The sequence below is a fragment of the Mytilus californianus genome, unplaced genomic scaffold (assembly GCF_021869535.1).
Source record: "Mytilus californianus isolate M0D057914Y unplaced genomic scaffold, xbMytCali1.0.p SCAF_2, whole genome shotgun sequence".
Lineage (NCBI taxonomy): Eukaryota > Metazoa > Mollusca > Bivalvia > Mytilida > Mytilidae > Mytilus > Mytilus californianus.
The window spans coordinates 135,827,672-135,852,495 of NW_026262668.1; the positions used below are offsets into that span (position 1 = coordinate 135,827,672).

Below are 24,824 nucleotides of genomic sequence, written 5' to 3' on the forward strand. Positions count from 1 at the left end.
TAAAGGTGCTCGCTTAAAAAAGGTTTCATTAATTCAGTTGTATTTTAAGAATACAAGTTCAACATTTAAATCAATTTCATATCCAGTTGGTACAAGATTGTGGTGGTAGGAGTGTGCAATGGTTGTTGAAAGTTAACTGTTTATCAAATTTTAATCCTAGTATTGTTGGATTTGGGGCCATATTTTACCAGAAAACACAACCAACTTACTGTTGATTCATATTTATTTACGGGATACCAATTTTTTGTGGATTTCATTGGTACAGGTAAACCTCAAATTTAAATGTTAAAAGAAAACAATGAAATCAAATTATCCATGAAAATGCAAGTTTTTCTAATCCACGAAAATTGGTACCCACAAAAATAAATAAAACGTCAGTAGTATAATTATGTAATATATATGGTTTATTTATAGGTGAGAGTATACAGGAATCAAGAAGGAATATCTACAAAGGAAGTCTATGAGAAAGCTACTTTCATGTTAAGTATGTATTGTGTATTGACCTTTTATGTACTATTGTTTGAATACTATTGTTTTCATCCAACCATTGGACTTGTAACTGGAGACCATGATTTGTTATCCAAAATAACCCTGAACCCCCAGCACAGTTATCCACTGCTCTTCCAACTGAGCTTAAGGAGTATTCACCTGTACAGCTGATGGAGGTTGGTGATATGGTCAAGGGAAGCACAGCTACACTTCGCCCATCTCAAGGGAGTCATTATACCATTATGACAATTTACACATCAAACTTATGCTAAACTTTGTCAATCACTATTTTACACCATGGGTTTTTCAGTTGAAGTGCCAGTTGTAACAGTAGAGCATGATACTCATTAGAAAATTAGATTGTGACCTCCAGGCAGCAAAGAAAGGACCTCTGTGTTCAAAGTAAGCACTTGAACCAACCAAGCTAAAGAAATACTTCCAAAGCTTAAAAGGTTATGGCTGGTGACATATCTACTACTCAAGGGAAGCAACCCTATCACACTTCCATCACCTCTGGAGTCATCATACTATTATGACTTTACAACTTTGTCAAGATATAATCTCTAACGTCTTTAGGTTTTTGAGTTGTGCACCAAATGTAACAGTAAGGTATAATTATTTATTAAATCACATCTTCACCTCTCGGAAATGAAATTGGGACCTCTGTGTTTAAAGTCAGTGCTCTAACTGACTGAGCCAAAGGAGTACTATCCTAGCTCAACAGATAATGGCTGGTTAAGTACAAAAATGTATCTACTACTCAAGTGAAGCAATCCCATCACAGACTATGATTGTTGTGAATGGAGATGCTGTCTCAATTTTGTCTTGCCTGCAACTGGTAAGATGTTAAGAAATTGACATACACTACAGATTTGGTTAAAACATTGATGTAAAATAAGAAATAGTTTTGAATGATTACAATTTTTTTTTTTTTTAAATGTACAGTAAGTAATTTTGTTGTTTTATTGTCATAACTTTTTTGTTCTGTGCATTTCAGACTTGAAGCAATCCAGCGTTGAACATTTTTCCTTATTTTTGTTTGGAAAAAAGTTGAACAAAAGACTGAGAAATTGTGATTATCTCCCTTTATCACATGATGGTAAGTTACAATTTAAAACTTTAAAGGAAATAATAAAGCCCATGTTTTAATTTTGAGATTTTCCTTGTTATTTAGAAAGATTTCACATTGAGAAATCATAGTTTGGTAAAAGAAGATTTATTGAGTTTTTATTTTAACAGTGAACCAATGCCTGGTAAATCTTCAATACAATAGAATTGTACTATGATAATCAAATACCTTGTTTCGGATGAAAATTAGAATACTGCTTACTCATATCAAGTTTGATAAGAACCAGAATGTTCAATTACTTCATCTTATAGATCAACAAATAACATGTTTTAATTAAGAAAGATTTTAAAAACATTGAGTATAATCTTAAGTTTTTTTATATTGATAATGCTGTAATTTTTCAGGTTTATTCTTAAGAAAATGGTGTTTTAATAATAGAACTGAAAAGATGTTGTTAAAGGATGAGGTAGCCTGTCACTTGATTTTCAGAGAGACAGAATGGAATATTGAAAATGGTATGTTAATCTGAGAGATAGGATGGAGTATTCACAAGGGTATGTAAATCTGAGAGATAGGATGGAGTATTCACAAGGGTATGTAAATCTGAGAGATAGGATGGAATATTCACAAGGGTATGTAAATCTGAGAGATAGGATGGAGTATTCACAAGGGTATGTAAATCTGAGAGATAGGATGGAGTATTCACAAGGGTATGTAAATCTGAGAGATAGGATGGAGTATTCACAAGGGTATGTAAATCTGAGAGATAGGATAGAGTATTCACAAGAGTATGTAAATCTGAGAGATAGGATTGAGTATTCACAAGGGTATGTAAATCTGAGAGATAGGATGGAGTATTCACAAGGGTATGTAAATCTGAGAGACAGGATGAAATATCCACAATGGTTTCAGAGAGACAGAACATAAATTTTTTTTTTTTTCATATATCAGCCCCTTTTATATTTCAAAATAAATAAGAAGATGTGGTATGAGTGCCAATGAGACAACTCTCTGTCCAAGTCACAATGTAGAAAAAGTAAATAGTTATAGGTCTAAGTACGGCCTTCAACATGGAGCCTTGGCTCACACCAAACAACAAGCTATAAAGGGCCCCAAAATGACTAGTGTAAAACAATTCAAACAGAGATTCAACGGTCTAATCTATATAAAAAGTGAGAAACGAGAAACACTTATGAACCACACCAACAAACAACAACCACTGAACAACAGGCTCCTGACTTAGGACATGTGCATAAAAATGCAGCGGGTTTTAATGTTTTAACACGTGAAGCACGTTCTTTCTTGAAAGCTCACAGAAAAATAAGTCAGTATTATATATGAATGCCAAATGAAGTATACAGGCTCCTTTGAACCTCTTGTAGAGCTAACGAAATTTGACATGTAAAACCAAGCATTTTTTAAGGTCCAGATTTTTTCTTTATAAAATCACAATAAATACAAATAAAAAAACTATGATATGCTTTTGTGAGCCAAAATTTGGTCCTGTGAAAAAAGTTCCAGTGGACATGGTGGAATAAATATCACAGGAAACATATTCTGGAAGAACTTTTTTCACAGGTAATTTCTATATATTTTGTTCCATCATTATAAAATAAGTTCCACAATTTACCTGGTGAATAAGTTCTGGGTTTGTGAACCTCATTCCTTACCTGGTGAAATAAGTTCTGGGTTTGTGAGATTTGTTCCTTACCTGGTGAAATATGTTCCACTGGTTATACAAGTCATATTTAATACTGAGCATTGTCATCAGTGAGTTTAAAGTTATCATTCAAGTACATTATAAAACATGTATTTAATATATTGATAAGGTAATAAATAAAAAGTGTAAACATCCAATATGGATCCTGTGGAGTATAGCAAATTTTGAATTTCTGATAGATTTACCATATTTTGAATGTTCTCGTGTTGTTTTAAGACTTCAATGATGAGTATTGAATTTGTCAGTTACAACTATAGAATGTTTTGCATGACATAAGATTTGATGCATCACATTAAACTATAACACCAATGACACTTAACAGCAAACAAGGAGGATTACCACATAAAACATAAACAAATAAAAATTATAATACATTACCATCACTTTTATTTTTATTCTTCATCCTAGAGTTACAGTCATACCTTCAATTTCAAATGTACCCCATGCAAGCTCAGTACACCATCCAGCTTGCTAATCATTTAAGTGTAACAAGTACCCCAAGCAAGCTCAATACTGCATCCAGCTTGCTAATCATTTAAGTGTAACAAGTACCCCCATGTTAGCTCAGTACAGTATCAAGCTTGCTAATCATTTAAGTGTAACAGGTACCCCCATGTAAGCTCAGTACAGCATCCAGCTTGCTAATCATTTAAGTGTAACAAGTACCCCAAGCAAGCTCAGTACAGCATCCAGCTTGCTAATCATTTAAGTGTAACAAGCACCCCATGCAAGCTCAGTACAGCATCCAGCTTGCTAATCATTTAAGTGTAACAAGAACCCTTGCTAATCATTTAAGTGTAACAAGTATCCCATGCAAGCTCAGTACAGCATCCAGCTTGCTAATCATTTAAGTGTAACAAGTATCCCATGCAAGCTCAGTACAGCATCCAGCTTGCTAATCATTTAAGTGTAACAAGTATCCCATGCAAGCTCAGTACAGCATCCAGCTTGCTAATCATTTAAGTGTAACAAGTATCCCATGTAATCCCAGTACAGCATCCAGCTTGCTAATCATTTAAGTGTAACAAGTATCCCATGCAAGCTCAGTACAGCGTCAAGCTTGCTAATCATTTAAGTGTAACAAGTATCCCATGTAATCCCAGTACAGCATCCAGCTTGCTAATTATTTAAGTATAACAAGTACCCAATGCAAGCTCAGTACAGCATCCAGCTTGCTAATCATTTAAGTGTAACAAGTATCCCATGTAATCCCAGTACAGCATCCAGCTTGCTAATCATTTAAGTGTAACAAGTACACCATGCAAGCTCAGTACAGCGTCCAGCTTGCTAATCATTTAAGTGTAACAAGTACCCCATGCAAGCACAGTACAGCATCCAGCTTGCTAATCATTTAAGTGTAACAAGTACTCCATGCAAGCTCAGTACAACATCAAGCTTGCTAATCATGTAAGTGTAACAAGTACCCCATGCAAGCTCAGTACAGCGTCCAGCTTGCTAATCATTTAAGTGTAACAAGTACCTCATGTAATCCCAGTACAGCATCCAGCTTGCTAATTATTTAAGTGTAACAAGTACCCCATGCAAGCACAGTACAGCGTCCAGCTTGCTAATCATTTAAGTGTAACAAGTACCCCATGCAAGCTCAGTACAGCGTCAAGCTTGCTTATCATTTAAGTGTAAAAAGTACCCCATGTAAGCTCAGTACAACATCCAGCTTGCTAATCATTTAAGTGTAACAAGTACCCCATGCAAGCTCAGTACAACATCCAGCTTGCTAATCATTGAAGTGTAACAAGTACCCCCATGCAAGCACAGTACATCATCCAGCTTGCTAATCATTGAAGTGTAATAAGTACCCCATGCAAGCACAGTACAACATCCAGCTTGCTAATCATTTAAGTGTAATAAGTATCCCATGCAAGCTCAGTACAGCATCCAGCTTGCTAATTATTTAAGTGTAACAAGTACCCCATACAAGCTCAGTACAGCATCCAGCTTGCTAATCATTTAAGTGTAACAAGTACCCCATGCAAATCAGTACAGCATCCAGCTTGCTAATCATTCAAGTGTAATAAGTATCCCATGCAAGCTCAGTACAGCATCCAGCTTGCTAATCATTTAAATGTAACAAGTACCCCATGCAAGCTCAGTACAGCATCCAGCTTGCTAATTTAAGTGTAATAAGTACCCCATGCAAGCTCAGTACAGCATCCAGCTTGCTAATCATTTAAGTGTAACAAGTATCCCATGTAATCCCAGTACAGCATCCAGCTTGCTAATCATTTAAGTGTAACAAGGATCCCATGCAAGCTCAGTACAGCATCCAGCTTGCTAAACATTTAAGTGTACCAATACTCCATGCAAGCTCAGTACAGCATCAAGCTTGCTAATCATTTAAGTGTAACAAGTACCCCATGCAAGCTCAGTACAGCGTCCAGCATGCTAATAATTTAAATGTAACAAGTACCTCATGTAATCCCAGTACAGCATCCAGCTTGCTAATTATTTAAGTGTAACAAGTACCCCATGCAAGCACAGTACAGCGTCCGGCTTGCTAATCATTTAAGTGTAACAAGTACCCCCATGCAAGCACAGTACAGCATCCAGCTTGCTAATCATTTAAGTGTAACAAGTACCCCATGCAAGCACAGTACAGCATCCAGCTTGCTAATCATTTAAGTGTAACAAGTACCCCATGCAAGCTCAGTACAGCATCCAGCTTGCTAATCATTTAAGTGTAACAAGTACCCCATGCAAGCACAGTACAGCATCCAGCTTGCTAATCATTTAAGTGTAATAAGTATCCCATGCAAGCTCAGTACAGCATCCAGCTTGCTAATCATTTAAGTGTAACAAGTACCCCATGCAAACTCAGTACAGCATCCAGCTTGCTAATCATTTAAGTGTAACAAGTACCCCATGCAAGCACAGTACAGCATCCAGCTTGCTAATCATTTCAGTGTAACAAGTATCCGATGCAAGCTCAGTACAGCATCCAGCTTGCTAATCATTTAAGTGTAACAAGTATCCCATGCAAGCTCAGTACGGCGTCCAGCTTGCTAATCATTTAAGTGTAACAAGTACCCCCATGCAAGCTCAGTACAGCATCCAGCTTGCTAATTATTTAAGTGTAACAAGTATCCCATGTAATCCCAGTACAGCATCCAGCTTGCTAATTATTTAAGTGTAACAAGTACCCCATGCAAGCTCAGTACAGCGTCCAGCTTGCTAATCATTTAAGTGTAACAAGTATCCCATGTAATCCCAGTACAGCATCCAGCTTGCTAATCATTTAAGTGTAACAAGTACACCATGCAAGCTCAGTACAGCGTCCAGCTTGCTAATCATTTAAGTGTAACAAGTACCTCATGTAATCCCAGTACAGCATCCAGCTTGCTAATTATTTAAGTGTAACAAGTACTCCATGCAAGCACAGTACAGCATCCAGCTTGCTAATCATTTCAGTGTAACAAGTACCCCCATGCAAGCACAGTACAGCATCCAGCTTGCTAATCATTTAAGTGTAACAAGTACCCCATGCAAGCTCAGTACAGCGTCCAGCTTGCTAATCATTTAAGTGTAACAAGTACCTCATGTAATCCCAGTACAGCATCCAGCTTGCTAATTATTTAAGTGTAACAAGTACCCCATGCAAGCACAGTACAGCGTCCGGCTTGCTAATCATTTGTGTGTAACAAGTACCCCCATGCAAGCACAGTACAGCATCCAGCTTGCTAATCATTTAAGTGTAACAAGTACCCCATGCAAGCACAGTACAGCATCCAGCTTGCTAATCATTTAAGTGTAACAAGTACCCCATGCAAGCACAGTACAGCGTCCAGCTTGCTTATCATTTAAGTGTAACAAGTACCCCCATGCAAGCACAGTACAGCATCCAGCTTGCTAATCATTTAAGTGTAACAAGTACCCCATGCAAGCACAGTACAGCATCCAGCTTGCTAATCATTTAAGTGTAACAAGTACCCCCATGCAAGCACAGTACAGAATCCAGCTTGCTAATCATTTAACTCTAACAAGTACCCCATGCAAGCACAGTACAGCATCCAGCTTGCTAATCATTTAAGTGTAACAAGTATCCCATGCAAGCTCAGTACAGCATCCAGCTTGCTAATCATTTAAGTGTAACAAGTATCCCATGTAATCCCAGTACAGCATCCAGCTTGCTAATCATTTAAGTGTAACAAGTACACCATGCAAGCTCAGTACAGCGTCCAGCTTGCTAATCATTTAAGTGTAACAAGTACCCCATGCAAGCACAGTACAGCATCCAGCTTGCTAATCATTTAAGTGTAACAAGTACTCCATGCAAGCTCAGTACAACATCAAGCTTGCTAATCATGTAAGTGTAACAAGTACCCCATGCAAGCTCAGTACAGCGTCCAGCTTGCTAATCATTTAAGTGTAACAAGTACCTCATGCAAGCACAGTACAGCGTTTAGCTTGCTAATCATTTAAGTGTAACAAGTACCCCATGCAAGCTCAGTACAGCGTCAAGCTTGCTTATCATTTAAGTGTAAAAAGTACCCCATGTAAGCTCAGTACAACATCCAGCTTGCTAATCATTTAAGTGTAACAAGTACCCCATGCAAGCTCAGTACAACATCCAGCTTGCTAATCATTGAAGTGTAACAAGTACCCCCATGCAAGCACAGTACATCATCCAGCTTGCTAATCATTGAAGTGTAATAAGTACCCCATGCAAGCACAGTACAACATCCAGCTTGCTAATCATTTAAGTGTAATAAGTATCCCATGCAAGCTCAGTACAGCATCCAGCTTGCTAATTATTTAAGTGTAACAAGTACCCCATACAAGCTCAGTACAGCATCAAGCTTGCTAATCATTTAAGTGTAACAAGTACCCCATGCAAATCAGTACAGCATCCAGCTTGCTAATCATTCAAGTGTAATAAGTATCCCATGCAAGCTCAGTACAGCATCCAACTTGCTAATCATTTAAATGTAACAAGTACCCCATGCAAGCTCAGTACAGCATCCAGCTTGCTAATCATTTAAGTGTAACAAGTACCCCATGCAAGCACAGTACAGCGTCCAGCTTGCTTATCATTTAAGTGTAACAAGTACCCCCATGCAAGCACAGTACAGCATCCAGCTTGCTAATCATTTAAGTGTAACAAGTACCCCATGCAAGCACAGTACAGCATCCAGCTTGCTAATCATTTAAGTGTAACAAGTACCCCCATGCAAGCACAGTACAGAATCCAGCTTGCTAATCATTTAACTCTAACAAGTACCCCATGCAAGCACAGTACAGCATCCAGCTTGCTAATCATTTAAGTGTAACAAGTACCCCATGCAAGCTCAGTACAGCATCCAGCTTGCTAATCATTTAAGTGTAACAAGTATCCCATGTAATCCCAGTACAGCATCCAGCTTGCTAATCATTTAAGTGTAACAAGTACACCATGCAAGCTCAGTACAGCGTCCAGCTTGCTAATCATTTAAGTGTAACAAGTACCCCATGCAAGCACAGTACAGCATCCAGCTTGCTAATCATTTAAGTGTAACAAGTACTCCATGCAAGCTCAGTACAACATCAAGCTTGCTAATCATGTAAGTGTAACAAGTACCCCATGCAAGCTCAGTACAGCGTCCAGCTTGCTAATCATTTAAGTGTAACAAGTACCTCATGTAATCCCAGTACAGCATCCAGCTTGCTAATTATTTAAGTGTAACAAGTACCCCATGCAAGCACAGTACAGCGTTTAGCTTGCTAATCATTTAAGTGTAACAAGTACCCCATGCAAGCTCAGTACAGCGTCAAGCTTGCTTATCATTTAAGTGTAAAAAGTACCCCATGTAAGCTCAGTACAACATCCAGCTTGCTAATCATTTAAGTGTAACAAGTACCCCATGCAAGCTCAGTACAACATCCAGCTTGCTAATCATTGAAGTGTAACAAGTACCCCCATGCAAGCACAGTACATCATCCAGCTTGCTAATCATTGAAGTGTAATAAGTACCCCATGCAAGCACAGTACAACATCCAGCTTGCTAATCATTTAAGTGTAATAAGTATCCCATGCAAGCTCAGTACAGCATCCAGCTTGCTAATTATTTAAGTGTAACAAGTACCCCATACAAGCTCAGTACAGCATCAAGCTTGCTAATCATTTAAGTGTAACAAGTACCCCATGCAAATCAGTACAGCATCCAGCTTGCTAATCATTCAAGTGTAATAAGTATCCCATGCAAGCTCAGTACAGCATCCAACTTGCTAATCATTTAAATGTAACAAGTACCCCATGCAAGCTCAGTACAGCATCCAGCTTGCTAATTTAAGTGTAATAAGTACCCCATGCAAGCTCAGTACAGCATCCAGCTTGCTAATCATTTAAGTGTAACAAGTATCCCATGTAATCCCAGTACAGCATCCAGCTTGCTAATCATTTCAAGTGTAACAAGGATCCCATGCAAGCTCAGTACAGCATCCAGCTTGCTAAACATTTAAGTGTAACAAGTACTCCATGCAAGCTCAGTACAGCATCAAGCTTGCTGATCATTTAAGTGTAACAAGTACCCCATGCAAGCTCAGTACAGCATCCAGCTTGCTAATAATTTAAATGTAACAAGTACCTCATGTAATCCCAGTACAGCATCCAGCTTGCTAATTATTTAAGTGTAACAAGTACCCCATGCAAGCACAGTACAGCGTCCGGCTTGCTAATCATTTAAGTGTAACAAGTACCCCCATGCAAGCACAGTACAGCATCCAGCTTGCTAATCATTTAAGTGTAACAAGTACCCCATGCAAGCACAGTACAGCATCCAGCTTGCTAATCATTTAAGTGTAACAAGTACCCAATGCAAGCTCAGTACAGCATCCAGCTTGCTAATCATTTAAGTGTAACAAGTATCCCATGCAAGCTCAGTACAGCATCCAGCTTGCTAATCATTTAAGTGTAACAAGTACCCCATGCAAACTCAGTACAGCATCCAGCTTGCTAATCATTTAAGTGTAACAAGTACCCCATGCAAGCACAGTACAGCATCCAGCTTGCTAATCATTTCAGTGTAACAAGTATCCCATGCAAGCTCAGTACAGCATCCAGCTTGCTAATCATTTAAGTGTAACAAGTATCCCATGCAAGCTCAGTACGGCGTCCAGCTTGCTAATCATTTAAGTGTAACAAGTACCCCCATGCAAGCTCAGTACAGCATCCAGCTTGCTAATCATTTAAGTGTAACAAGTATCCCATGTAATCCCAGTACAGCATCCAGCTTGCTAATTATTTAAGTGTAACAAGTACCCCATGCAAGCTCAGTACAGTGTCCAGCTTGCTAATCATTTAAGTGTAACAAGTATCCCATGTAATCCCAGTACAGCATCCAGCTTGCTAATCATTTAAGTGTAACAAGTACACCATGCAAGCTCAGTACAGCGTCCAGCTTGCTAATCATTTAAGTGTAACAAGTACCTCATGTAATCCCAGTACAGCATCCAGCTTGCTAATTATTTAAGTGTAACAAGTACTCCATGCAAGCACAGTACAGCATCCAGCTTGCTAATCATTTCAGTGTAACAAGTACCCCCATGCAAGCACAGTACAGCATCCAGCTTGCTAATCATTTAAGTGTAACAAGTACCCCATGCAAGCTCAGTACAGCGTCCAGCTTGCTAATCATTTAAGTGTAACAAGTACCTCATGTAATCCCAGTACAGCATCCAGCTTGCTAATTATTTAAGTGTAACAAGTACCCCATGCAAGCACAGTACAGCGTCCGGCTTGCTAATCATTTGTGTGTAACAAGTACCCCCATGCAAGCACAGTACAGCATCCAGCTTGCTAATCATTTAAGTGTAACAAGTACCTCATGTAATCCCAGTACAGCATCCAGCTTGCTAATTATTTAAGTGTAACAAGTACCCCATGCAAGCACAGTACAGCGTTTAGCTTGCTAATCATTTAAGTGTAACAAGTACCCCATGCAAGCTCAGTACAGCGTCAAGCTTGCTTATCATTTAAGTGTAAAAAGTACCCCATGTAAGCTCAGTACAACATCCAGCTTGCTAATCATTTAAGTGTAACAAGTACCCCATGCAAGCTCAGTACAACATCCAGCTTGCTAATCATTGAAGTGTAACAAGTACCCCCATGCAAGCACAGTACATCATCCAGCTTGCTAATCATTGAAGTGTAATATGTACCCCATGCAAGCACAGTACAACATCCAGCTTGCTAATCATTTAAGTGTAATAAGTATCCCATGCAAGCTCAGTACAGCATCCAGCTTGCTAATTATTTAAGTGTAACAAGTACCCCATACAAGCTCAGTACAGCATCAAGCTTGCTAATCATTTAAGTGTAACAAGTACCCCATGCAAATCAGTACAGCATCCAGCTTGCTAATCATTCAAGTGTAATAAGTATCCCATGCAAGCTCAGTACAGCATCCAACTTGCTAATTAAGTCTCCCAAACGAAGTTTGGGAAGACTTATTGTTTTTGCTCAGTTCTTATTATTATTATTCTTCTTCCTCTTCCTCTTCCGCCGCTTTTAAATCTGAACTTGTCCGCACCCGTTCTCCAAAACCGCTTGTCAGATTAACTTAGGGTTTCACAATATGTTAGACTAACATGTCTAGTGGTGCAATCAGGGTTTTGTTTGTGCAATGGGGTTTATAAAGGGGTACTTTGAGGGGCAAAAAGAAAAGAGGGTTTTACTATAGAACCCTATGGGATTTTATTTTTTAAAATTTTCAAATGATTATAAATTGAAAACCGTTTGTGATAGACACAATCTTTTTAATTGAAAATGTTCTAAATGACAAAACCCATTAAATGAAATACAGGGTTAGTCCCCAGGGGTCATCCCCACCCCCTGCCATTTAAGAAAGTTCTAATACCTTGTAAGTGGTCAAGATCCCCACCCCTAAACCATATATATTATGGTTTGTCATGCTAAGATGGTTTGAATGATATACAGGGTTAGTCCCCAGGGGTCATCCTGACCCCCTGCCATTTGAGAAAGTTCTAATATCTTGTAAATGGTCGAGATCCCCACCCCTAAACCATATATATTCTGGTTTGTCATGCTAAGATGGTTTGAATGATATACAGGGTTAGACCCCAGGGGTCATCCCGACCCCCTGCCATTTGAGAAAGTTCTAATATCTTGTAAATGGTTGAGATCCCCACCCCTAAACCATATATATTCTGGTTTGTCATGATAAAGCACATGAAATGAAATACAGGGTTAGTCCCCAGGGGTCACCCCCACCCCATGCCATTTAAGAAAGTTCTAATATCTTGTAAGTGGTCAAGATCCCCACCCCTAAACCATATATATTCTGGGGTGTCATGCTAAGATGGTTTGAATGATATACAGATTAGTCCCCAGGGGTCATCCCGACCCCCTGCCATTTGAGAAAGTTCTAATATCTTGTAAATGGTCGAGATCCCCACCCCTAAACCATATATATTATGGTTTGTCATGATAAAGCAAATCAAATGAAATACAGGGTTAGTCCCCAGGGGTCACCCCCACCCTATGCCATGTAAGAAAGTTATAATATCTTGTAAGTGGTCAAGATCCCCACCCCTAAACCATATATATTCTGGTTTGTCATGCTAAGATGGTTTGAATGATATACAGGGTTAGTCCCAAGGGGTCATCCCTACCCCTGCCATTTGAGAAAGTTCTAATATCTTGTAAATGGTCGAGATCCCCACTCTTAAACCATATATATTCTGGTTTGTCATGATTAAGCACATGAAATGAAATACAGGGTTAGTCCCCAGGGGTCACCCCCACCCCATGCCATTAAAGAAAGTTCTAATATCTTGTAAGTGGTCAAGATCCCCACCCCTAAACCATATATATTCTGGTTTGTCATGCTAAGATGGTTTGAATGATATACAGGGTTAGTCCCCAGGGGTTATCCCAACCCCCTGCCATTTGAGAAAGTTCTAATATCTTGTAAATGGTCCAGATCCCCACCCCTAAACCATATATATTCTGGTTTGTCATGCCAAGATGATATGAATGATATACAGGGTTAGTCCTTAGGCATCACTAATGCAAATAACTTTACTGGACCAAACCAATTTTCACTGGACTTTGCCCAATGTCAGGCGACCCTGGGAATTACGAATTATGGGAGCTTCGTTTGGGAGACTTCGTAACAGCATCCTGTTACAATCATTTCTTGTCATTTAAATGTAACAAGTACCCCATGCAAGCTCAGTACAGCATCCAGCTTGCTAATTTAAGTGTAATAAGTACCCCATGCAAGCTCAGTACAGCATCCAGCTTGCTAATCATTTAAGTGTAACAAGTATCCCATGTAATCCCAGTACAGCATCCAGCTTGCTAATCATTTAAGTGTAACAAGGATCCCATGCAAGCTCAGTACAGCATCCAGCTTGCTAAACATTTAAGTGTAACAAGTACTCCATGCAAGCTCAGTACAGCATCAAGCTTGCTGATCATTTAAGTGTAACAAGTACCCCATGCAAGCTCAGTACAGCGTCCAGCTTGCTAATAATTTAAATGTAACAAGTACCTCATGTAATCCCAGTACAGCATCCAGCTTGCTAATTATTTAAGTGTAACAAGTACCCCATGCAAGCACAGTACAGCGTCCGGCTTGCTAATCATTTAAGTGTAACAAGTACCCCCATGCAAGCACAGTACAGCATCCAGCTTGCTAATCATTTAAGTGTAACAAGTACCCCATGCAAGCACAGTACAGCATCCAGCTTGCTAATCATTTAAGTGTAACAAGTACCCAATGCAAGCTCAGTACAGCATCCAGCTTGCTAATCATTTAAGTGTAACAAGTACCCCATGCAAGCACAGTACAGCATCCAGCTTGCTAATCATTTAAGTGTAATAAGTATCCCATGCAAGCTCAGTACAGCATCCAGCTTGCTAATCATTTAAGTGTAACAAGTACCCCATGCAAACTCAGTACAGCATCCAGCTTGCTAATCATTTAAGTGTAACAAGTACCCCATGCAAGCACAGTACAGCATCCAGCTTGCTAATCATTTCAGTGTAACAAGTATCCGATGCAAGCTCAGTACAGCATCCAGCTTGCTAATCATTTAAGTGTAACAAGTATCCCATGCAAGCTCAGTACGGCGTCCAGCTTGCTAATCATTTAAGTGTAACAAGTACCCCCATGCAAGCTCAGGACAGCATCCAGCTTGCTAATTATTTAAGTGTAACAAGTATCCCATGTAATCCCAGTACAGCATCCAGCTTGCTAATTATTTAAGTGTAACAAGTACCCCATGCAAGCTCAGTACAGCGTCCAGCTTGCTAATCATTTAAGTGTAACAAGTATCCCATGTAATCCCAGTACAGCATCCAGCTTGCTAATCATTTAAGTGTAACAAGTACACCATGCAAGCTCAGTACAGCGTCCAGCTTGCTAATCATTTAAGTGTAACAAGTACCTCATGTTATCCCAGTACAGCATCCAGCTTGCTAATTATTTAAGTGTAACAAGTACTCCATGCAAGCACAGTACAGCATCCAGCTTGCTAATCATTTCAGTGTAACAAGTACCCCCATGCAAGCACAGTACAGCATCCAGCTTGCTAATCATTTAAGTGTAACAAGTACCCCATGCAAGCTCAGTACAGCGTCCAGCTTGCTAATCATTTAAGTGTAACAAGTACCTCATGTAATCCCAGTACAGCATCCAGCTTGCTAATTATTTAAGTGTAACAAGTACCCCATGCAAGCACAGTACAGCGTCCGGCTTGCTAATCATTTGTGTGTAACAAGTACCCCCCTGCAAGCACAGTACAGCATCCAGCTTGCTAATCATTTAAGTGTAACAAGTACCCCATGCAAGCACAGTACAGCATCCAGCTTGCTAATCATTTAAGTGTAACAAGTACCCCATGCAAGCACAGTACAGCGTCCAGCTTGCTTATCATTTAAGTGTAACAAGTACCCCCATGCAAGCACAGTACAGCATCCAGCTTGCTAATCATTTAAGTGTAACAAGTACCCCATGCAAGCACAGTACAGCATCCAGCTTGCTAATCATTTAAGTGTAACAAGTACCCCCATGCAAGCACAGTACAGAATCCAGCTTGCTAATCATTTAACTCTAACAAGTACCCCATGCAAGCACAGTACAGCATCCAGCTTGCTAATCATTTAAGTGTAACAAGTACCCCATGCAAGCTCAGTACAGCATCCAGCTTGCTAATCATTTAAGTGTAACAAGTACCCCATGCAAGCACAGTACAGCGTCCAGCTTGCTAATCATTTAAGTGTAACAAGTACCCCATGCAAGCTCAGTACAGGGTCAAGCTTGCCAATCATTTAAGTGTAACAAGTACCCCATGCAAGCTCAGTACAGCGTCCAGCTTGCTAATCATTTAAGTGTAATAAGTACCTCATGTAATCCCAGTACAGCATCCAGCTTGCTAATTATTTAAGTGTAACAAGTACCCCATGCAAGCACAGTACAGTGTCCGGCTTGCTAATCATTTAAGTGTAACAAGTACCCCCATGCAAGCACAGTACAGCATCCAGCTTGCTAATCATTTAAGTGTAACAAGTAACCCATGCAAGCACAGTACAGCATCCAGCTTGCTAATCATTTAAGTGTAACAAGTACCCCATGCAAGCACAGTACAGCATCCAGCTTGCTAATCATTTAAGTTTAACAAGTACACCATGCAAGCTCAGTACAGCGTCCAGCTTGCTAATCATTTAAGTGTAACAAGTACCTCATGTAATCCCAGTACAGCATCCAGCTTGCTAATTATTTAAGTGTAACAAGTACTCCATGCAAGCACAGTACAGCATCCAGCTTGCTAATCATTTAAGTGTAACAAGTACCCCCATGCAAGCACAGTACAGCATCCAGCTTGCTAATCATTTAAGTGTAACAAGTACCCCATGCAAGCACAGTACAGCATCCAGCTTGCTAATCATTTAAGTGTAACAAGTACCCCATGCAAGCACAGTACAGCGTCCAGCTTGCTTATCATTTAAGTGTAACAAGTACCCCCATGCAAACACAGTACAGCATCCAGCTTGCTAATCATTTAAGTGTAACAAGTACCCCATGCAAGCACAGTACAGCATCCAGCTTGCTAATCATTTAAGTGTAACAAGTACCCCCATGCAAGCACAGTACAGAATCCAGCTTGCTAATCATTTAACTCTAACAAGTACCCCATGCAAGCACAGTACAGCATCCAGCTTGCTAATCATTTAAGTGTAACAAGTACCCCATGCAAGCTCAGTACAGCATCCAGCTTGCTAATCATTTAAGTGTAACAAGTACCCCATGCAAGCACAGTTCAGCGTCCAGCTTGCTAATCATTTAAGTGTAACAAGTACCCTATGCAAGCTCAGTACAGCATCAAGCTTGCCAATCATTTAAGTATAACAAGTACCCCATGCAAGCTCAGTACAGCGTCCAGCTTGCTAATCATTTAAGTGTAATAAGTACCTCATGTAATCCCAGTACAGCATCCAGCTTGCTAATTATTTAAGTGTAACAAGTACCCCATGCAAGCACAGTACAGTGTCCAGCTTGCTAATCATTTAAGTGTAACAAGTACCCCCATGCAAGCACAGTACAGCATCCAGCTTGTTAATCATTTAAGTGTAACAAGTAACCCATGCAAGCACAGTACAGCATCCAGCTTGCTAATCATTTAAGTGTAACAAGTACCCCATGCAAGCACAGTACAGCATCCAGCTTGCTAATCATTTAAGTGTAACAAGTATCCCCATGCAAGCACAGTACAGCATCCAGATTGCTAATCAATTAAGTGTAACAAGTACCCCATGCAAGCACAGTACAGCATCCAGCTTGCTAATAATTTAAGTGTAACAAGTACCCCCATGCAAGCACAGTACAGCATCCAGCTTGCTAATCATTTAAGTCTAACAAGTACCCCATGCAAGCACAGTACAGCGTCCAGCTTGCTAATCATTTAAGTGTAACAAGTACCCCATGCAAGCTCAGTACAGCATCCAGCTTGCTAATCATTTAAGTGTAACAAGTACCCCATGCAAGCACAGTACAGCGTCCAGCTTGCTAATCATTTAAGTGTAACAAGTACCCCATGCAAGCTCAGTACAGCGTCAAGCTTGCTTATCATTTAAGTGTAACAAGTACCCCATGTAAGCTCAGTACAACATCCAGCTTGCTAATCATTTAAGTGTAACAAGTACCCCATGCAAGCACAGTACAGCATCCAGCTTGCTAATCATTTAAGTGTAACAAGTACCCCATGCAAGCTCAGTACAACATCCAGCTTGCTAATTATTGAAGTGTAACAAGTACCCCGATGCAAGCACAGTACATCATCCAGCTTGCTAATCATTGAAGTGTAATAAGTACCCCATGCAAGCACAGTACAACATCCAGCTTGCTAATCATTTAAGTGTAATAAGTATCCCATGCAAGCTCAGTACAGCATCCAGCTTGCTAATCATTTAAGTGTAACAAGTACCCCATGCAAGCTCAGTACAGCATCCAGCTTGCAAATCATTTAAGTGTAACAAGTACCCCATGCCAATCAGTACAGCATCCAGCTTGCTAATCATTCAAGTGTAATAAGTATCCCATGCAATCTCAGTACAGCATCCAGCTTGCTAATCATTTAAATGTAACAAGTACCCCATGCAAGCTCAGTACAGCATCCAGCTTGCTAATTTAAGTGTAATAAGTACCCCATGCAAGCACAGTACAGCATCCAGCTTGCTAATCATTTAAGTGTAACAAGTATCCCATGCAAACTCAGTACAGCATCCAGCTTGCTAATCATTTAAGTGTAACAAGTATCCCATGCAAGCTCAGTACAGCATCCAGCTTGCTAATCATTTAAGTGTAACAAGTATCCCATGTAATCCCAGTACAGCATCCAGCTTGCTAATCATTTAAGTGTAACAAGGATCCCATGCAAGCTCAGTACAGCATCCAGCTTGCTAATCATTTAAGTGTAACAAGTACCCCATGCAAGCACAGTACAGCATCCAGCTTGCTAATCATTTAAGTGTAACAAGTACCCCCATGCAAGCACAGTACAGAATCCAGCTTGCTAATCATTTAACTCTAACAAGTACCCCATGCAAGCACAGTACAGCATCCAGCTTGCTAATCATTTAAGTGTAACAAGTACCCCATGCAAGCTCAGTACAGCATCCAGCTTGCTAATCATTTAAGTGTAACAAGTACCCCATGCAAGCACAGTACAGCGTCCAGCTTGCTAATCATTTAAGTGTAACAAGTACCCCATGCAAGCTCAGTACAGCATCAAGCTTGCCAATCATTTAAGTATAACAAGTACCCCATGCAAGCTCAGTACAGCGTCCAGCTTGCTAATCATTTAAGTGTAATAAGTACCTCATGTAATCCCAGTACAGCATCCAGCTTGCTAATTATTTAAGTGTAACAAGTACCCCATGCAAGCACAGTACAGTGTCCGGCTTGCTAATCATTTAAGTGTAACAAGTACCCCATGCAAGCACAGTACAGCATCCAGCTTGTTAATCATTTAAGTGTAACAAGTAACCCATGCAAGCACAGTACAGCATCCAGTTTGCTAATCATTTAAGTGTAACAAGTACCCCATGCAAGCACAGTACAGCATCCAGCTTGCTAATCATTTAAGTGTAACAAGTATCCCCATGCAAGCACAGTACAGCATCCAGATTGCTAATCATTTAAGTGTAACAAGTACCCCATGCAAGCACAGTACAGCATCCAGCTTGCTAATAATTTAAGTGTAACAAGTACCCCCATGCAAGCACAGTACAGCATCCAGCTTGCTAATCATTTAACTCTAACAAGTACCCCATGCAAGCACAGTACAGCATCCAGCTTGCTAATCATTTAAGTGTAACAAGTACCCTATGCAAGCTCAGTACAACATCCAGCTTGCTAATCATTGAAGTGTAACAAGTACCCCGATGCAAGCACAGTACATCATCCAGCTTGCTAATCATTGAAGTGTAATAAGTATCCCATGCAAGCACAGTACAACATCCAGCTTGCTAATCATTTAAGTGTAATAAGTACCCCATGCAAGCTCAGTACAGCATCCAGCTTGCTAATCATTTAAGTGTAACAAGTACCCCATGCAAGCTCAGTACAGCATCCAGCTTGCAAATCATTTAAGTGTAACAAGTACCCCATGCAAATCAGTACAGCATCCAGCTTGCTAATCATTCAAGTGTAATAAGTATCCCATGCAAGCTCAGTACAGCATCCAGCTTGCTAATCATTTAAATGTAACAAGTACCCCATGCAAGCTCAGTACAGCATCCAGCTTGCTAATTTAAGTGTAATAAGTAACCCATGCAAGCACAGTACAGCATCCAGCTTGCTAATCATTTAAGTGTAACAAGTATCCCATGCAAACTCAGTACAGCATCCAGCTTGCTAATCATTTAAGTGTAACAAGTATCCCATGCAAGCTCAGTACAGCATCCAGCTTGCTAATCATTTAAGTGTAACAAGTATCCCATGTAATCCCAGTACAGCATCCAGCTTGCTAATCATTTAAGTGTTACAAGGATCCCATGCAAGCTCAGTACAGCATCCAGCTTGCTAATCATTTAAGTGTAACAAGTACCCCATGCAAGCACAGTACAGCATCCAGCTTGCTAATCATTTAAGTGTAACAAGTACCCCCATGCAAGCACAGTACAGAATCCAGCTTGCTAATCATTTAACTCTAACAAGTACCCCATGCAAGCACAGTACAGCATCCAGCTTGCTAATCATTTAAGTGTAACATGTACCCCATGCAAGCTCAGTACAGCATCCAGCTTGCTAATCATTTAAGTGTAACAAGTACCCCATGCAAGCACAGTACAGCGTCCAGCTTGCTAATCATTTAAGTGTAACAAGTACCCCATGCAAGCTCAGTACAGCATCAAGCTTGCCAATCATTTAAGTATAACAAGTACCCCATGCAAGATCAGTACAGCGTCCAGCTTGCTAATCATTTAAGTGTAATAAGTACCTCATGTAATCCCAGTACAGCATCCAGCTTGCTAATTATTTAAGTGTAACAAGTACCCCATGCAAGCACAGTACAGTGTCCGGCTTGCTAATCATTTAAGTGTAACAAGTACCCCCATGCAAGCACAGTACAGCATCCAGCTTGTTAATCATTTAAGTGTAACAAGTAACCCATGCAAGCACAGTACAGCATCCAGTTTGCTAATCATTTAAGTGTAACAAATACCCCATGCAAGCACAGTACAGCATCCAGCTTGCTAATCATTTAAGTGTAACAAGTATCCCCATGCAAGCACAGTACAGCATCCAGATTGCTAATCATTTAAGTGTAACAAGTACCCCATGCAAGCACAGTACAGCATCCAGCTTGCTAATAATTTAAGTGTAACAAGTACCCCCATGCAAGCACAGTACAGCATCCAGCTTGCTAATCATTTAAGTCTAACAAGTACCCCATGCAAGCACAGTACAGCGTCCAGCTTGCTTATCATTTAAGTGTAACAAGTACCCCATGCAAGCTCAGTACAGCATCCAGCTTGCTAATCATTTAAGTGTAACAAGTACCCCATGCAAGCACAGTACAGCGTCCAGCTTGCTAATCATTTAAGTGTAACAAGTACCCCATGCAAGCTCAGTACAGCGTCAAGCTTGCTTATCATTTAAGTGTAACAAGTACCCCATGTAAGCTCAGTACAACATCCAGCTTGCTAATCATTTAAGTGTAACAAGTACCCCATGCAAGCACAGTACAGCATCCAGCTTGCTAATCATTTTAGTGTAACAAGTACCCCATGCAAGCTCAGTACAACATCCAGCTTGCTAATCATTGAAGTGTAACAAGTACCCCCATGCAAGCACAGTACATCATCCAGCTTGCTAATCATTGAAGTGTAATAAGTACCCCATGCAAGCACAGTACAACATCCAGCTTGCTAATCATTTAAGTGTAATAAGTATCCCATGCAAGCTCAGTACAGCATCCAGCTTGCTAATCATTTAAGTGTAACAAGTACCCCATGCAAGCTCAGTACAGCATCCAGCTTGCAAATCATTTAAGTGTAACAAGTACCCCATGCAAATCAGTACAGCATCCAGCTTGCTAATCATTCAAGTGTAATAAGTATCCCATGCAAGCTCAGTACAGCATCCAGCTTGCTAATCATTTAAATGTAACAAGTACCCCATGCAAGCTCAGTACAGCATTTAGCTTGCTAATTTAAGTGTAATAAGTACCCCATGCAAGCACAGTACAGCATCCAGCTTGCTAATCATTTAAGTGTAACAAGTATCCCATGCAAACTCAGTACAGCATCCAGCTTGCTAATCATTTAAGTGTAACAAGTATCCCATGCAAGCTCAGTACAGCATCCAGCTTGCTAATCATTTAAGTGTAACAAGTACTCCATGCAAGCTCAGTACAGCATCAAGCTTGCTAATCATTTAAGTGTAACAAGTACCCCATGCAAGCTCAGTACAGCGTCCAGCTTGCTAATAATTTAAATGTAACAAGTACCTCATGTAATCCCAGTACAGCATCCAGCTTGCTAATTATTTAAGTGTAACAAGTACCCCATGCAAGCACAGTACAGCGTCCGGCTTGCTAATCATTTAAGTGTAACAAGTACCCCCATGCAAGCACAGTACAGCATCCAGCTTGCTGATCATTTAAGTGTAACAAGTACCCCATGCAAGCACAGTACAGCATCCAGCTTGCTAATCATTTAAGTGTAACAAGTACCCTATGTAAGCACAGTACAACGTCCAGCTTTCTAATCATTTAAGTGTAACAAGTACCCAAATGCAAGCACAGTACAGCATCCAGCTTGCTAATCATTTAAGTGTAACAAGTACCCCATGCAAGCACAGTACAGCATCCAGCTTGCTAATCATTTAAGTGGAACAAGTACCCCATGCAAATCAGTACAGCATCCAGCTTGCTAATCATTCAAGTGTAATAAGTATCCCATGCAAGCTCAGTACAGCATCCAGCTTGCTAATCATTTAAATGTAACAAGTACCCCATGCAAGCTCAGTACAGCATCCAGCTTGCTAATTTAAGTGTAATAAGTAACCCATGCAAGCACAGTACAGCATCCAGCTTGCTAATCATTTAAGTGTAACAAGTATCCCATGCAAACTCAGTACAGCATCCAGCTTGCTAATCATTTAAGTGTAACAAGTATCCCATGCAAGCTCAGTACAGCATCCAGCTTGCTAATCATTTAAGTGTAACAAGTATCCCATGTAATCCCAGTACAGCATCCAGCTTGCTAATCATTTAAGTGTTACAAGGATCCCATGCAAGCTCAGTACAGCATCCAGCTTGCTAATCATTTAAGTGTAACAAGTACCCCATGCAAGCACAGTACAGCATCCAGCTTGCTAATCATTTAAGTGTAACAAGTACCCCCATGCAAGCACAGTACAGAATCCAGCTTGCTAATCATTTAACTCTAACAAGTACCCCATGCAAGCACAGTACAGCATCCAGCTTGCTAATCATTTAAGTGTAACATGTACCCCATGCAAGCTCAGTACAGCATCCAGCTTGCTAATCATTTAAGTGTAACAAGTACCCCATGCAAGCACAGTACAGCGTCCAGCTTGCTAATCATTTAAGTGTAACAAGTACCCCATGCAAGCTCAGTACAGCATCAAGCTTGCCAATCATTTAAGTATAACAAGTACCCCATGCAAGATCAGTACAGCGTCCAGCTTGCTAATCATTTAAGTGTAATAAGTACCTCATGTAATCCCAGTACAGCATCCAGCTTGCTAATTATTTAAGTGTAACAAGTACCCCATGCAAGCACAGTACAGTGTCCGGCTTGCTAATCATTTAAGTGTAACAAGTACCCCCATGCAAGCACAGTACAGCATCCAGCTTGTTAATCATTTAAGTGTAACAAGTAACCCATGCAAGCACAGTACAGCATCCAGTTTGCTAATCATTTAAGTGTAACAAATACCCCATGCAAGCACAGTACAGCATCCAGCTTGCTAATCATTTAAGTGTAACAAGTATCCCCATGCAAGCACAGTACAGCATCCAGATTGCTAATCATTTAAGTGTAACAAGTACCCCATGCAAGCACAGTACAGCATCCAGCTTGCTAATAATTTAAGTGTAACAAGTACCCCCATGCAAGCACAGTACAGCATCCAGCTTGCTAATCATTTAAGTCTAACAAGTACCCCATGCAAGCACAGTACAGCGTCCAGCTTGCTTATCATTTAAGTGTAACAAGTACCCCATGCAAGCTCAGTACAGCATCCAGCTTGCTAATCATTTAAGTGTAACAAGTACCCCATGCAAGCACAGTACAGCGTCCAGCTTGCTAATCATTTAAGTGTAACAAGTACCCCATGCAAGCTCAGTACAGCGTCAAGCTTGCTTATCATTTAAGTGTAACAAGTACCCCATGTAAGCTCAGTACAACATCCAGCTTGCTAATCATTTAAGTGTAACAAGTACCCCATGCAAGCACAGTACAGCATCCAGCTTGCTAATCATTTTAGTGTAACAAGTACCCCATGCAAGCTCAGTACAACATCCAGCTTGCTAATCATTGAAGTGTAACAAGTACCCCCATGCAAGCACAGTACATCATCCAGCTTGCTAATCATTGAAGTGTAATAAGTACCCCATGCAAGCACAGTACAACATCCAGCTTGCTAATCATTTAAGTGTAATAAGTATCCCATGCAAGCTCAGTACAGCATCCAGCTTGCTAATCATTTAAGTGTAACAAGTACCCCATGCAAGCTCAGTACAGCATCCAGCTTGCAAATCATTTAAGTGTAACAAGTACCCCATGCAAATCAGTACAGCATCTAGCTTGCTAATCATTCAAGTGTAATAAGTATCCCATGCAAGCTCAGTACAGCATCCAGCTTGCTAATCATTTAAATGTAACAAGTACCCCATGCAAGCTCAGTACAGCATTTAGCTTGCTAATTTAAGTGTAATAAGTACCCCATGCAAGCACAGTACAGCATCCAGCTTGCTAATCATTTAAGTGTAACAAGTATCCCATGCAAACTCAGTACAGCATCCAGCTTGCTAATCATTTAAGTGTAACAAGTATCCCATGCAAGCTCAGTACAGCATCCAGCTTGCTAATCATTTAAGTGTAACAAGTACTCCATGCAAGCTCAGTACAGCATCAAGCTTGCTAATCATTTAAGTGTAACAAGTACCCCATGCAAGCTCAGTACAGCGTCCAGCTTGCTAATAATTTAAATGTAACAAGTACCTCATGTAATCCCAGTACAGCATCCAGCTTGCTAATTATTTAAGTGTAACAAGTACCCCATGCAAGCACAGTACAGCGTCCGGCTTGCTAATCATTTAAGTGTAACAAGTACCCCCATGCAAGCACAGTACAGCATCCAGCTTGCTGATCATTTAAGTGTAACAAGTACCCCATGCAAGCACAGTACAGCATCCAGCTTGCTAATCATTTAAGTGTAACAAGTACCCTATGTAAGCACAGTACAACGTCCAGCTTTCTAATCATTTAAGTGTAACAAGTACCCAAATGCAAGCACAGTACAGCATCCAGCTTGCTAATCATTTAAGTGTAAC

The 24,824-nt window shown here is 40.2% G+C and overlaps 1 protein-coding gene across 2 annotated transcripts in view; it reads left to right on the forward strand.

The window, feature by feature from the left end:
* Positions 1–24,824, forward strand: part of LOC127731136 (uncharacterized) — a 46,872-nt gene that overhangs the window by 3,386 nt on the left and 18,662 nt on the right. For both annotated transcript variants that reach the window (XM_052240062.1, XM_052240063.1), the window contains exons 2-4: positions 415–484; positions 1,487–1,588; positions 1,963–2,073. In XM_052240062.1, the coding sequence (XP_052096022.1) occupies positions 415–484; positions 1,487–1,588; positions 1,963–2,073 (283 nt within the window). The remainder of the gene's footprint in view (positions 1–414; positions 485–1,486; positions 1,589–1,962; positions 2,074–24,824) is intronic.